This window comes from Nothoprocta perdicaria, unplaced genomic scaffold (assembly GCF_003342845.1).
Source record: "Nothoprocta perdicaria isolate Ctin4 unplaced genomic scaffold, notPer1 scaffold_26, whole genome shotgun sequence".
In the NCBI taxonomy this organism is placed as follows: Eukaryota; Metazoa; Chordata; class Aves; order Tinamiformes; family Tinamidae; genus Nothoprocta; species Nothoprocta perdicaria.
Window position 1 is genome coordinate 3,838,064 of NW_020455488.1, and position 15,882 is coordinate 3,853,945.

The following is a 15,882-nucleotide window of genomic DNA, read 5'->3' on the forward strand; positions in this document are numbered from 1 at the left end:
AACCCCCATGAGCTCAGGAAATGTTGGATGGTGAATGACCCACCTTGGCTGCAAGGGCCCTTGCTATTGCTGAGATTTTCCTGACGTGGACTACAAGCCTTCAGAGCTCAGGAGCAGAGCGGTGCTTCGGGAGGCTTGTAGAAAACCAAAGACTCTTTGCACTCATGAAACAAAACAAAACAAAACAACCCAGATCTGATTAGAGCAGTTTTAAATAGTGAAGGTTAAAGACACTCATTGACAATCTGCAACTCTGACACAACCCATAAGATCCAAACAGAACCAGATGCGTACAAGGCTAGAGAAGAGCTTCAGTCGCTTTTCAGCCCCACAAGGACAAGCTGGGCTTAATTTGCCATGAGCTTTCCAGGTCCTTCTTTGAGCAGAAGAGATGCAAAAAGCCGTGGGAATCCACTCGTATTCCTCTGGCTCAACCCAAGGAGGCAATCACATGAAAATCCAGTCTCTTCCAAGCTCTATCCACACTCCTGAAGCCTGCAGCTGGTCTGCAACTCTCCAACTCTAACTCTAGACACACGGAAGGCGAGAAGGTGGCCGAGGACTGGGGAACCCAAGCACATTCACAGCCCCACTTTGCTCAGCCATATTCTTGGTGGGCATCAACCAACCAGAGCCGAATTGCTCCCGTGGCATCAATGCCAATTGGCATTTGCATCTTGTAGCCCTAGGGAGGAGACACTCGGGCTCCTGACGCTGCTTAAATAAATGATGTTGCAAGGCCTGGTTGGGACCTTCTTGTTCCCACCTGGACAAACACTCAGTGACTTCTCTCCAGTAAAAATACAGCAGGCTGACAGTGAGAAAGAGCAACAGATTGAGCCCCTTATGAATAAATAAATAAATAAAAGGGACTATTGGGTGTTTAAGAGTCCTTGATCTGAGGAGGATGGGATTGCAGCTCAATTTTATCAGCTGCTCGATAGACACGTTTAATGAACTACACTGCAGGCTGTGTCTCAACTCCGACATGGATTAGCATTAAACTAGGGGGAAACAAAGCCATTGGATGGAAAAATGTGTGCTTGGAGCATGTGAGCACAGAGACAACCTTGACCTCCACAATATTACAGAAATTTGGAAACAGCCCCTTATAAAAAGTCCTCCAAAAATATCTCCAGACTGAAAAAAAAAAAAATCATCTTTAAGCCATTCTCCATCTATTCCCTCTCCATCTATTCCCCATTAAAAACTCCCGGTTGCCTAAATTGGATTCAAATGAATGTATTTACATTTGCAGCAAGAAGCCAAAGTCAAGCTGTCAAAATGTCACTCTGTCACTCACATTTTCACTGCGGCCCGTCACAACACAGGGACAGTCCCCTCTGCTCCCGACAGCTTCCCTGGACACGAGGGAATGAGCACAGGAAGGACGGCGGCTTCGAGGATGTCTCGTGGTGACGCCGCACGGCACAAGTGGCATCTGGCTGTGAATCCTGGCACGTTGGGCCCTTATTGTCATTGGCTTCCAGCCAAGCACTGCCAGGACACAAGAAGTCAATTTATGTCAGGATTTTCATTGATTCCCCATCGTTCCTCCTGTTTTTTTGGGGGGTAACTTAATATGAAAGCTGGCACTGTCCGTATGGAGACTTTACATGGAAGCCGCTCATCCCAATTTACATTCACGGCAGGATGGACACTAAATTGCAATGGGTTGAGATTACGTTCACCTGTGATAAAATAGCGTGCTATTAATCTGTGGCCATGTATTTTAGGCCAGGCATTACATGCAAACTCCTATGGTGCTGCCACCAGAGCATCCCATGACATAGATACTGGAGCATCCCCATGGTGCTGCTGCTGGAGTATCCCATGGCACTGCCAGTGGAGCATCCCACAGTGCTGCCACCAGAGCATCCCATGGCACTGCCAGTGGAGCATCCCATGGCACTGCCAGTGGAGCATCCCACTGCTGCCACCGGAGCATCCCACAACACAGCCACTAGAGCATCCCATGGTGCTGCCACTGGAGCAACTGCCACCAGAGCATCCCGCGGCACATCCAGTAGAGCATCCCGGGCGCGGCCAGCGGAGCATCCCGCGGGCACGGCGCCCATCCCGGTCCCTGCCGCCCCGCTGGACTGGGGTCCTGGCCGCACTGCTCCGGCTGGAGGCCGCACTTGTTGCCATGGCAGGGGAGGCACGAGCGGCTGCTCCTCCACAACAGCCTTTTTGTTCCTCCCTTCCCGCCGATGCGGCAGCCTGGCAAAGCCCAGCTGATCGGAACGTGGAGCAGCGCCGGCCCCGAGGCCGCGCTCCTCTGCTGCACGTTCCTGCGCGCGGCTCCCGTGGGCACTGCAAATTCCCGCTGGGCACGGCGTGGGAATGCCGGTCCCACCTGGGAACGCCGGAGGAGGAGGAGGAGGCTGCCCTGGCGGTGCAAGCAGGGGGCTCGAGGCGGCCGAGCTGGGAGGCAGGAGCTCCATCCTGCGCCCGGGCAGGTTCGGAGCAGCGGCTCTGCGGAAGGCGGCGGGTCCCGCGCGGCCGCCGGGGCCCAGCTCGAACCCACCACAACGGGGAGCCCTTAGAGCCCCCCAGGGCTCTCATTAGCCTCGCCCAGAGCCCTACGGGGCGCCTCTCCCTTGGGCACTAATTAACGGCAGGTTGGGAAGAGCGCTGTCTCCCTGGATCTCAACAGGGAGGAATGGCCCTTCCAGCGGCGCGTGCCAGCAGGTCCGGCTGGAATCACGAGCCGGTTCTGTCCCTGGCAGCCCCCGCTGCCCTGCGGAAATGGGCAGGGGGCACGAGGGGCTCGCAGCCACCAGCTGGACGGCCAGCTTTGTTCTGGGCTCCAGCAAACCCGCAGGCACAGCCTGGATTATCCTCATTGTCATTCTAATCAGCACCCCCTGGCAAGGCAGGGAGGGAGGGATCCAGCCCTCTCGGCAGCTAATTCAAGCTGCGAGTCACCCAGACTCTGCAAACACTTTTTGGGGAGCCCAGGTAGTCGCTTATTCTTGGAGGAATCAAGTTAGGGGAGGGGAAACGGAGCAGTGGGACACGGGCAAGTCCTGCTTTCCGCTGCAAGATGCGGGAAGTGCCGGGATGCGTCAGTGCGGATGGGACACGTGGGACAGGTGGGACAGAGACACTGCAACGTCCCTGTGCCCGACACCCTCCACTCGGAGGCTCCTTCAGACCAAACACCTGCTCTGCGCTCGGACACACTGGTTTTATGGGAATGGGAACCCAGGGAAGCCCCTTCCCTCCAGGCAATGCTCCTACCTTCGTGTCCAAGGCAAATCCAGCCCAGGAGGGAGATCCCAAAGCAGTGCATCCTGCCTGCCCATTCACTTCCACTCCCAAACTGCAGCTGAAGCCTGGTGCGAACCTGGAGCACATCTCTACCTTGCTCAACACAGCAACAAACCCAAACTTGTGCATCCTCAGCTCCTCTCTGCGCCTCATCCTGCACCATGAGAGCTCCCTTTCCCTCCATGGCCTTTGGCATCTGCTTTCCTCCTCTCCCTGTACCCCGTTGATCCCTCTCCTCACCCAGAGCCCATTGCTCTTGCCTGGCTCCAACAGGTTTTCTGTCCCTGTCCTTTCCGAGAGCAGCAGGCAAGAAAATGCCTGTTGTTTTCTCGCTGAATGAGCCCAGAAGGATCAATCAAACAGAGAGGAGGACAATCCCGCAGCTCAAGTACATACCACACTCAGGGCCCTTGCTGCTCTGCAAGCACCACCGCTCATTTCCACACCAGCAGCCTGAAACTATCTCTTTTGTACACCCAAATTGATCCTCGCTCTTAATTAGTGCTCTCACTTGCAGCAAAATTTCATTTGTTTCTTCAAAACGTGGCCGGGTCCATTGTCCCTCTCCCGTGACCTGTGAAAATCAGTCATTGAGCTCAGTGACAGTGGTAAGCGCAAAATGCAGCATCAAAGGGACATAATGGGGGCCTCTCAGGACTGACAAAAAAAACACTATTAATCAAGGCACGCTCAAGAGGTGCCAACTTACTGGGGCCTGTGAGTGGCGCCAGCGCCGGGAACAAGCCTTTCCGCAAGAGGCTGGATGAAGGGACATGGGGGCTCCGCAGGATTTCCCGGCACGGCGGGATACCTGTTGCCCAAGTCACTCGTGCTCCTGCTCAACCGCCGTGCCCACCAGCGGGGCACCCACAGCCCGGGCACCTCTGGCATCGGTGGCTTTGAAGGCAGGGACGAGGAGTGCGGGAGCATCGGGAACAGGGGCAGCATCGACATGTCCCTTTGCCAAGCGGGACAGGAGCAGCCCGGCACTCACCGGGGACAGGGAGCCCTGCAGACACATCCACACGGGTACCAGGCCCAGGCAGGCAGCGGCTGCTGGGCTAAAGGTGCAATCTTAGCAGGTCGAGCGTTTCCACCTCAGAAAACCACGCAGAGCAAAGAGGAAAACCTGCAAAAACCCCAAACCTCAGCAGCAAGGCCGTGTGCTTACACCCTCTCCTGCAAATCCGCATCATTAAGCAGAATAAGCCGGACTCAGCAAATCCCGAGGACTCTCACTTTCAGGGCTGGGCATTGAGCGGCCCACAATGGGGAACAATGAGGGCGGGAAGGAGCGGCGGATCCGCCGCATTCAGCGGCCATCTGGCCCGGCCGGCACCGCCAGCGCTGGGAACGGGCAGCCGCGCCGGTTCAGATTTAATCCGAGCCACTTATTGAGCGACCTCAGGCGAATCGTTTGACCTCCTTTTGCCTCCGTCAACCCAACTGTAAAATTGGGTTTAAAGCAGGAACCTCTCTGAAAACCATATGCCGTGCCGAGGAGGAGCGGGAGCAGCTCCCGTCCCGGCAAAGGCGAAACGGGACCCACGGGGTCCTCCGTGGCCGGGATGGGCGGTCGGGATGGGCTGCTCTCCAGGTCTCTGCTCTCCCTGGGGAACAGACAAGGCTAAGGAAAGTCACACAAGTAGTGACAGTGCAAATCCGGGAGCGGAGACGGCACGGGAGGGAGCGGGGCGGCCGGCTCGGGAGCGGGGACTTCCTCAGCTGCGCGCCAAGAGGTAATTGAGACAAATAACTCAACAGTGCTACCATTAATGAAATTCTTCTCATATATTTCCCCTGAGCTTTCTATAAATGACTAAGTGACATTACTGCCTGCAGTGCAAGCCCCTATACGAGAGATAACACGGGCGCAGCCAGCGCTGGCGCACAAGTGCAAGATGATATTTAAATAACCATCGCGCCGCTAAGAAATGAGCAGCCCAAAGAAATATGGTCTTATAATGCGTTCGCGTCTCCGGAGGAGCTCGGGCTGCTACTCAGACCCCGAGAGGCAGCGGGTGGGAAGTGACAAACTCCTCTCAAGTTCAAATCTGCTGGAATTTCCAGCCGGATCTCTGCAGGTCCCGGGTGACTCCGGGTATTTGCACCTCCTTTTCGCAGCACAAGCGACGCTGCAGCTCTATGGACACGAGAGCTTGGGCGCATGGCACGTCCAAGAGCCGACCTGGGGCTCACACTGACACCAGCATTCCCTGGAAAACCCTCAGATACCTCCAGCAGGCGCTTCCCGCTCCCAAAACAGCCCTCTCCCAACTTTAGGACCAGCTTGGCTCCCGCTAAGCCCAGCTCCAGGCAGGGCTCTGCAGCCGGGCAGACGTTGGCTTGCTCGCAGCACAAGGCAGAAGCAAAGCCTGCGTTTAAGGTCTGACTTAGTGTTTTGTGCTGGGACTTGCAATCCACATCCAAACAGCAGCATTGTCCAGGAAATACCTTGGTGACAACTTGGGTGCCACCTTATTTAAAAAGTAATTTAAAATGCTAACTTCATAATAAGTGGAACAAAACTGTGTAAAAACATTTCCCACTCTAATCCGCGGTTGATCCCCCCCCAGTATGGCCTTCTTTTGTAATTACATCCTTTTGTGATCGTGCTCTAATGCCTTGTATTGTGACCCATAAAATAATCAGCCCCCTTTGTCTCTCCCTAATCCTTTTAGGCTTCCTTCTTGTCCCCGCACTCCTATAAATGCTGCCATTATTTGGGCTCAGCAGCTCTTCCCACCACCCCTGAGCTGCAAAGGGGGCTGCAGGTTAAACCCTGAACGTGCCCTGCGCAGAGGAGCCGAAACGATGGGAAGGTCTTTGCTGCCATACCAACCCCACAGCTGTGTGAGGAAAACACCTCGCGTGGGTCTTCTCCAGGTGTCCTCCAGGTTTTTGGAATTTGCAGAAGACCTGGAGCCTCTCGGACCGTGCGGACGAGGCGTCTCCAATGGCCCTGGGCTGGGGAAGAGGAGCCGCAAGGCTCATGCCGTCACATCTGCCTTGGCCAGGCTGCAAATCCCACCGCTGGGCTGGCAGGATGGAAGACACGGGCGGCTCAACGGGGCTGGAGTAGCCGGGACCAGAGCAGGACGTAGAAGGGAATGGGATACAGGAGGGCAGAGGGGACGCGGGGCGAGATGCAAAGAGGGCGGCTGTGTTACGAGCTCCCCCGAGGATGGGCAGCGCTCCAAGCGCCGGGCAGGACCATTCCCACGAGCTTCCGCAACCCCTCTCCCTCCAAGCGGCACGACCGACCTTCCCTCTTCTCTTCCTTCTGCAGCACCAGATCAAACAGGGAAAATTGCTGCTCTCCGGCCGGGCGCGTGCGGAGCCTGGTCCGATACCCAGCTCAATGGTGATTTCCAATTAGCGGTAACTGCTCGTTATCGAGTGCTGTAATCAATGGGGCTTACTCCAGCGGCAGGGCGGTGATTTATGATGATGCGGGGCCCGCTCCGTCAAACTGCAGCACTGGCAGAAGGGCCGGGAGCCCAAGTCAGCCCAGGTCGGGGAAGGTGGCCCCGTTTCGGGGTGCTCCAGAGCAGGGTGAGCATCCTCATCCTCACACAGGGCGAGCATCCGAGCCAGGCGCTCCCTGCTGCCATCGGCTCCAGAGAACTAAGATCCATGCAAGTGATTTTAATTAAGCTCTGAGTCATGAGAAATTATGAAACTGTCATTAGGAGGAAAAAAAAAAAAAGCCAATCTGTATTCAATAACCTGATCGGATTATAAAAACATGTTGCATTTAAAGTAACGCACCGGGGTATGAACAGGCAGGAACAGCGACCAAAACAGCTCAGCCAGCGGGTCGGGAACGGGGCAGAAAGGACCAAGGCCTCTGCTCGAGGCCTCTGCACCCACACGCTCACACCTGGGAGAAAGGAGGCAGCAGGACAAAAACGGCACCGGAGCGTTCAGCAAACAGCCACCATCCAGTCCCTCCGCCGAGCGCCCTCGGCGTCTGTATCGATGAGATACAGACACCCCCATGATTACAATTAAAGGTCAATTAAATGCCCAAATTGCACATTAGCGCACACCTCTGTGATTCCGGACTTTGCCATCCCCGGGGCTTGCAGTCCCGGGATAACTGACGTCCCTTTTAGCACGCAGGGCAGCCCCATCGCAGCGGCCCCGGGGCCCTTCACGGCGGCTGCCGCCAGCGTCTTCTTCCACTTAAATTTCTCTCGGTGTCAAACATTGAAGTAAATTCGAAGCATAAAAATAGGATATCCAGCCCACATTTTCTGAATGCAAATATGTACATTCCTCGGAGCCAAGAAGATTATATTCCAAGCAATAGTACAAAGCCAGGGTCTGTAACGGTGATATGAGACTAACAGGCTGCCTTTGAAGACAGCGAAAAGTGCAGCGGGGCTCTCAAGGGGCTCCGCTCCGTCAGATCCCTTTTATTGCTCGGGAGCTCGGCCTTGATCAACTTTCACGATTTCTGTTTGTGGAAGGGTTTTATTTCACCCGGCCCTTTGTGCTCGGCCGTTGGGCTCAGAGGAAAGAGGAGCTCAGCGCTGGGCTGAGGCCGGAGCCCCGCGAAGCTCTGCTCCGCGCTCGGCTCCGCTCCGCGGCAGCAGCACCTATCCCACCTCCACGAGGGTCCTCTTGTCTCTGAAGGGGGTTAAGGATCCTCCCGCTCTCCGCAGGCGCCCGTGGCATCAGGACCCCACATTTTACACTGCCCCCTTTCTCAGGGCTCACGTGAAACAAAGCCTGAAGGCACAACAAGGTGCTGACTATTTTCAACATGGTCCCTTTTTCATCCTGATTCACACCAAACTAGAGCTACAAGAGGAAATATTTCTCAGGGACACAGGCCCCATCGCATGCACAGAGATAGCAGCGTTTACTGACAGCCTCCCATCCCAAAGGCAATTCCTCTGGCTCTGAAGTCTCCTGTCCACGGATCCGAGCAGCCGGACAGAGCGCCCGTGTCGGCCAGTCAGCTCCCACGCGATGGAGCCGCTCACCAGAAGGGCTCCAAGGCCCGGCACCACCACGCCGACCACGCTGACACCCAGCTGCTCACCTGGCAAGGACCCAAAGGCCCCGAGTGCCGGACAACGTCGCTCTTACCCGACTGAAAGGCCACACTTGGTGTGCTCGGGATGCCCCGTTGTGCACCGGGGTCAGTGGGCCTGGTTTGGGGCAGCGGCGTCAAGAGCCCCCTGGCCTAGGGGCATCACCCACGGCTCCCACCCCAGCCCCAAACTCCTGCCTTTTCCTGCCTTGCACCAGAAGTCACGGGCACGTGGGCTGCACTGAGCCCTGTCCTCGCCATCGCGTGGCAGCTACAGCCAAGCACAAAAGGGACGAGCGTTCTGCAGCTCCACGAGCATTCCCGGGAAAAACCCCACCTCCGGAGCCGGTGGGAAACCCGATGGCAGCAGCCGCTCGGTCAGGCAGTGCTGCCAAGCAGCGCCACAGAGCACAGAGGCTTCCGACCCCCGGCAGCAGACACACGGACCGCGGGCTATTCTTCCACTGGACTTCAACGCAATTCACTCCCTGGAGACAGGAAATTTGCTGCTGCAAGGTGACTTTTAGCTTTCTGCCCCCAGAAAGGCTGATGTCCTTTCACACCCGGATAATTACACAGATCGGATGCCAGCCCAATGCCTACACCAGCTCCCTGCTCTCTTCTCCTTTATCCTCCCTCCTAAACCACCCAAGCTCGCAGGCAGAGACCCCAGGCCTGCAAACACCCACCAGCCACGCTCCGGGCTCACTGCCCTTCTGTGCTCATCTCCATCCCCACAAGCAGCCTCCACCAAGGGGCTCAAAATGCTCCCAGCTCCATGGCACAGAGCAGAGCCGATGGATATGAAACTGGGAGGCGCATCCCGCTGGTTTGGGCTTCCTGGGTGCACCGGCTGAAACCCACAGCATGGTCGGTGCTGCCACGGGAGCAGCCGGGACCCGCGGTGGGACGAGCCCTGCACTTACTCGCTGCCTGGATCTTGGCCTTCCTGCTCACCACCAGCCCGTACTGGTTCTGCGCCGTGCAGTCGTATTCGCCTTCATCCGAGGAGCCGTCCGCGCGGAGCCTCTGGAAGCGGGACACGTAGAGGGAGCCGTTGGCCAGCACGAAGGCGTTCTCGCTGTCCGGGATGCGCACGCCGTTCTTGCGCCACGTGACACGGATGGGCGGGATGCCCTCCACCTGGCAGCACAGGAGCAGGGGCTGCTCCTGCACGGCTACGTCGTCGCTGGGCTCCACCACGAACGCCAGCTCCGCCGAACGGCCCGAATCTGAAACACGGATGGGAGAGAAGGCGACAGTCAGCAAGGGGTCTGCAGGAAGCGACAAGAGCCACCTGCTGAGGCACTGGTCGGCATGGAATGCAGGAGAGTTTCTGGATGCCGTGGCACGTGGCACTCAGCCCAGCACACTTTCCAGGGCAGGATTTACCTTACAGTCATGATTAGACAACACAAAGGCGGAAATTAGACTGTGCTTTAAAGAGTAGCCCAAAACACACATTGATGTGGAAGACAAAAAGGGACCAAGAATCAGAGGTCACAGGGATATCAGGACATGGAGAAGGAGAAGGAGACTCCACAGCCTCCCTGGGCAGCCTGTTTCAGGGCTCTGGCACCCTCACAGCGAAGAAGCTCTTCCTCATGTGCAGATGGAACTGCCCGGGTTTCAACTTGCACCCACTGCTCCTCGCCCTACCAGTGGCCACCACTGGGAAGAGCTTGGCCCCTTCCTCCCTCCATTCTCGCCCCTCGAGGGGTGGAAGTTCCCCTGGGGCGCATGGCGGCTGTGCAGGCCCAGGGAGGCTGCAGAGCAGGTCCGGGGACAAAAGATGCAATGGGAAGGGCACTGAGCACACGGGCCGCAGCGAAGCCCCGCAGCGAAGCCCCGCGTGGCCCCCTCGCTCGGGGACAGTGTCACATTTACTCTTACACGTCCCAAGCGTCTTGCAGCTCCTCTCAGGTGCATGTGGCGCTGGTGCCTCGGGCAGAGCAAACGCAGGGCGCTGGGCAGGGTGTGCGCAGCTCCGGAGCCCTGCACGCGCCCACGTCCCCACACGGGCTCCCGCGGGGCTCTCGGCTCCCCTGCACAGGCCCAAGTCCCCCTGCAGCTCCCAGCAGCACATTCCCTCTCCGCAGCTCTCCGGGGATCAGCTCCCACGGGCAAATTTCTCCTGGCAAACCTATCATCTGCAGCACACTCCTGTAAAGCCTCTAACACATCTTCAACACATAGCAAATACGTGAGATGAGAGGAGACAGTTACCCAGAGGAAGAAAAAACCTCCCTCGTTCCTGCTTTTTTGAACCCCGTGAGTTTCTTTCTTTCTTTCTCTCTGTCTGTAAATCCCCATTGCTTTCTATGGCAACTTAAATTGGATTACGGGGGATAAACACGGAGTGCAACCTGAGCCGAGGCAGATGGACGGGGCAGACAAAGGGGCAGGAGGGGAGCACTGCGGGGCAGAGGTGCTGCCCGGAGCTGCAGACACCCTAAAAACACACTTATTAACCCATTCAGACCTAAAACGTCAGGCTAGCTCCAGCCCACTCGGTGATCTACTGGTCACTATGGCTTCTTTTTATGGAACACGTCCTCTCCACCTGTTAGACCCCAGCACAAACCCTTCAGTTATTTTTTTGGGGGTGAAAATTTGGGAATTAGGCAAATGCCCTGCAAAGCAGCCAGAGTCTCCACAGCATCTTCCGCACTGGGGCCCCGCCGTCTGCACGGGCACTTCTGGGGGTCCCACGGGATTAGGTCCCTCCTACCCTACATGAACCAGGTAGGACTTGCAACCGTTTAAAGACCAAATCAAAACTCAGGATAAGGCCAGCAGGCAATCAGAAAAGGATCCTAATAAGATAAACGCCCCATCTTCCCTCAGCTCCCCAGTACTCTTACACAAAACAGCTTATTACTATATGTACGACAAGAGGAGGATCAGCACAATTACAGGCTATTCCCGCAAGCGCAGTCATTACAAGCAGCATCGTTAAGGGTGTGATTGGGGATAACCACGTTCAGCGCTCGCTCTCGGGCGGCAGAAGCGGTGACGGCCGCGAGGAGGACGGGTGCCGAGGTGGCCGCGGGCGCTGGCTGTGGATTTGGGGGAACTCCAGCTCTGCTCACGGACCTCACGCGCAAACCCAACTCAAAAGCCATTTCCTTCCCCGGACGTTTCCATGCGGAGAGGAACCTGCTGCTTTCCCAAAGCCCCAGAGCGTCTCCGTGGCACCGCGGGTGTGTTGGACACCCCAAAGTCGCTCTCTGCATCTCTGGGCAGCCGATCCCCTTAAAGCAAAGGGGCTTCGGTCCCGCCGGCCGCTCTGCAAAACAATTGGCTCTTTTGAGCATCCAGGGCCGGTCGCGCTCAGCAGAGCGATGGGGCGGCGCGGGCAGCGAGCGACGCTCCGCAGGGAACGGGAAAAACACAGGGAAACTGCGGTGGCCACGCGCGTTCACTGGGGGAGTCCACCAGCAGCTAAACCCTCCCATCCCTCCGTGGCTCCGGGCAGCGTTCAAAGCTTCCCAAGATCCTGCTCCTACCTAGCACTGTCCTTTTCCTCTTGGAAAACACCATGCGGGCTCTTCCTCCTTCGCTTTGCGCGACACTCGCGTTGCTCTTGCTACAGGGGACATTGGTGACCAAGGGACAGAGGGACCCATGAAGGACCGAGGCCCTGAGCAGCTCCAGCCTGAGGCCCTTGGGAAGCTGCTCGTGAGAACATGGAGCCAATTTCCCCCCTTGGCCACTGCCAAGTTCAGCCACTCCGTCCTGCCTCAAAACCAAGTCAAAAGAAACTGCCCCTGGGCCTCAAGGGTGTTTGGCAGCTAATCGTGATGGGTTCAGGAGTCTCAGGTTGATGAAAAAGCACCAGATGCCCCCCAAAAATACCCTGAAACAGACTCAGGCCCTAGCAAGAAAAGGGTTGCACTGCAGTAAAGTGCAAGGTGGCTCTTCAGGGCATCCAGCAAAATTTACGTCTCGCTGCTATCCCAACACGTCACTGGCACTCATCCCACGTGCTTAGAAAGCCCCACCGGTCACCACCGCATCAGGAGACATGACGACACAGACACGGAGTTAGAAACAAGAAGGGATCTGCAGCAAAACACCCGCGGGCAGCAGCAGCCTCAGCAGCATCCGCCACAGCCGGCACCGTCCCGACTTACCCTCTGCTCCGCGCACACCACGAGGCACGAAAGCCAAAGATAAACAAATAATCCTTGCCCTGAAATTCCAGCATTAAATTACCAGCACAGGAGCGGCTCTGGGCTAAGCGAGCGGCTCCTCGGGACGCAGCAACATCGGCTCGGCCGCGCTCGCCTCCGTGCCCCTCGCTTCTCTTAAATTGCGGTTATTGACGTGTTTGCTCCTAAACCATCTGTTTTATATGCTTGCCAATGACTCCTGCACACGTGTAAACAATTATTTTTATTTTCCTGCAAAACGGGAATGTTACATATTCTTTTGGATAACCTGACTCGGGTAGGTTTTCATGAGCCCTGCTGCATAATTTATTAGTTTCTAAACTCTGTAAAACTAAAAGCTCCAGTAAAGTTCAAATAACTTGGTGATTTCAAAGTAATTTTGCATGGACTATTCCTGTTCCTGTCCCGTGTTATCCAGGGGAATTTAAATGAGACTTCCCAGTCTGCAGATCAAATCAAGGGACAATTTGTTAGATTAAATCAAGGGATAATATCCAGGGTGAGAAGCCGGATAGTGCCAAGCATGAAATTACACGGGCATTGAGGGAAGAGGCATGGAGAGAAACATCTCCCATCCCTGGGGCATCCCAGGAGACGGGATGCAGGAGGCAGCAGGAGAGTGGGATCACTGCATCCCACGTGTCTGCCAAGCACGGGATCGACAGCATCGCACGGAGCCCCCATTTCACGCTGCGAGGAGAAAGGACCATCCAGACACCACAAACACACTCCAGGCAGGCTGGGATAGAAGGAAAGACGACTGTGTTTGCACCCCTAAAATAAAGAGGGGGGTTGCCACTGTTTGCAGCAGGCCAGCGGCACCAGGAGCCCAAACCAGGGGAGAACAGGGAAAAGGAGGGAGGAACCAGGTGGAAACTTGGATGCAACTCCCAGCTCGCAGCCGGACACAGGATTTGCTCCGTGCAGGCTCCGAGGCCACGCAGGAAGCAAGGGGAGGTGCGATGGGATCAGCTGGGGTCTCTGAACGCCCCCCCGGGGGCCGCACGTGCACCCCAGGGCGGGCGGCACGCGGGAAAGCCGCCGGCTTCCCAGCCGGAGCCTCTCCCGGCAAACTCCCCGAGGGAAGCGGAGCCCGAGCGCGGGATTGAATTTCATGTGTCGCCTTTGAGTTCCACCACAGGACTGATACTGGACACCCCATGTGTATTTTAAGAGAAAAGACAGGGTATTACACCAATTTAGGAGAAAGCAATCCCCTTCCTTTTTTTTTTTTTTTCCTCATTAAAAAAACAAAGCCACACGGAATAGGAATTAGGGAAAGCTTATAGCTTCAATAATTTAGCAGCTAAGCCTGCTTAAATATAAATGACAATGTTTAATTCCGAGGCTGCTATGGAGCAGAGCCGGGGAGCCGCCGCGATCCCGCTGAATGCAGGGCTCAGCGCAGAGACAAAAGCTGCCCAGCACCCGGAACAAAGAGCTGCGGGAAGGGGGGAAAACGGGATAAAAAAGGAAATGCTGCCTCGTTGCTGAGCCCCCTCCCAGCGCTCCGGTACTTTGGGAATCGCCATGCCGGGGGGGAAGGTGAGCAAGGATTTACTCAATCCCCCGAGCGCAGAGCCCTGCTGCTAACAGCATCCAGAACCCCCACAGCGGGGAGGAAAATCGGGAATGGGAAAACTTTTAACTTGCAGCTCTCCAATAAGGCCGGGAAAATATGTCCTGCCCAAGGCAGGAGCTACTGACCTGCAAGTCGCACAGCGAGGGAGCACGCGGTGCTGTCTAAACAGCAGCACATAGTAAACAAGTCACAAACTTTGAAAAATTCGCTCCCTTCCTTCTCCCCCACACCAAAATAGTATTTTTCCACCCTTCCGATGGCACTGCGTGGAGTCTCATCAGTCTCCAAAGACCCCAACCTGCCCCCGTGCACTCGCTTCCCGGGAAACTCGTGTTTCCCAGGGGTTGCACAGGCTCCTGCTGCTGCTGGGGCTCTGAACCACGTGGCCGCAGTTGTGATGGGAAGAAGGGTTTCTCGAGCAGCCTCCGTCGGGCAGCTCCTCTCAGATTCACCCAACGCGTGCTCTTTTCCCGCTGTTTCCTTCTAAATTCCAGTTTTTCCTCATTTTCGAGGCTGCTGGGCTGACAGGGGCGGCAGGCGGGTGTTTTGCTGCCCCACAGCGTCCTCTCTCCGCTTGCCCATTCGGCTCGAGCTGCGAGCCAAAGGGGCAGCATCGTGGCGCGCAGCGGGGCCGGGGCAAAACCCCTTTGATGTTTTTGCCGCCCGGCTCCGCTCCGATGCGGGGGATGTCACCAGCGGGAGCCCAGGCCGGTGTGTTGACAAAAGCGCAGTACTTGGGGCTCTGGAGCAGCTCCCTGCAGCCCCGGCGCAGCGTCCCTTGCTGCATGCGGCAGCGTGGTCACAGCTCCGAGCTCCCGTCCCCCGGGCTCCTCCTGGCTACAAGGCGGCTTTCGGGGACCGCCGCGGTGACCCCGGGCACGGCGCGCGCTCGCCCGTGCCGCAGGGCGCCCAGCGCACGCAGATGTGCCCGTGCAGCTGTGCACACGCAGCGGGGCGCATGCAGATGTGCACAGAGGTGCCGGAGCGCCCTGCGTGCCCAGCGCCGTCCCGGAGCACAGGCGGACGCGGGATGCTGCGCGGGGACACGCTCTGCAGCACTGGGGACAATGTAGGGGACGGGGATGGAGCGGCACGGAGCAGAGCGGGACCCGGGATGAGCCTGAGGGACCGGGATAGAGCCTAAGGGCCCAAAGCAAGTGCAGGGAGGCAGGGGATGAGCTCGGGGACCAGCGCTGAACGTGAGGGACTAGGAAGGAGCGCGAGGGACCAGGGAGGAGAGTGAGGGACCAGAGCAAGCACAGGGAGCCAGGAAACAAGCCTGAGGGGACCGGGATGAGCATGAGGGACCAGAGCAAGCAAGCGCAGGGGACCAGGGAGCGAGCAGGAGGGACCGGGAAGGGGCAGGAGGAACCACAGCGAGCGCAGGGCGCCAGGGACGGACCTCGGGGAGCGGGAAGCACGAGAGCGAGCGCAGGGCGCCGGGGGACGAGCGCGGGGAGCGGGGGAGCGCAGGAGGCACCGCGCTCGACCGGGAGAGCCCGGCGGCCGAGCGCGAGCCCCGGGAGGGCGCCGGGGCCGCGGCAGGTCCCGGGCCGCTCTTACCTCCGCGGCAGCCGAGCAGCAGCAGCAGGAGCGGCGGCAGCAGCAGCAGCGGCGGCGGGCGGGCGGGCAGCGCGGAGCCCGGCGGGGCCATGGCATCCCGGGCGGGCTCGCCTGCCTGCGCCCCGCGGGGCGGCGAGAGCCGCCCCCGGCCACGAGAGAGCAGCGCGGCGCGGGGAGAGGAAAAATAATAATAATAATGGTGACGATACGAGCGAGCTAAGCCAGGGGAGAAGCGGCAAAGC

The 15,882-nt window shown here is 57.6% G+C and overlaps 1 protein-coding gene across 1 annotated transcript in view; it reads right to left on the reverse strand.

Moving 5' to 3' along the window:
- The window catches only part of IGDCC3 (immunoglobulin superfamily DCC subclass member 3), a 56,947-nt gene extending 41,216 nt beyond the window's left edge, over positions 1-15,731 (reverse strand). The window contains exons 1-2 of the mRNA XM_026040633.1: positions 15,641-15,731; positions 9,247-9,552 (exon numbers count right to left, since the gene is read on the reverse strand). Of these exons, the coding sequence (XP_025896418.1) occupies positions 9,247-9,552; positions 15,641-15,731 (397 nt within the window). The remainder of the gene's footprint in view (positions 1-9,246; positions 9,553-15,640) is intronic.
- Positions 15,732-15,882: the final 151 nt, after the last annotated feature.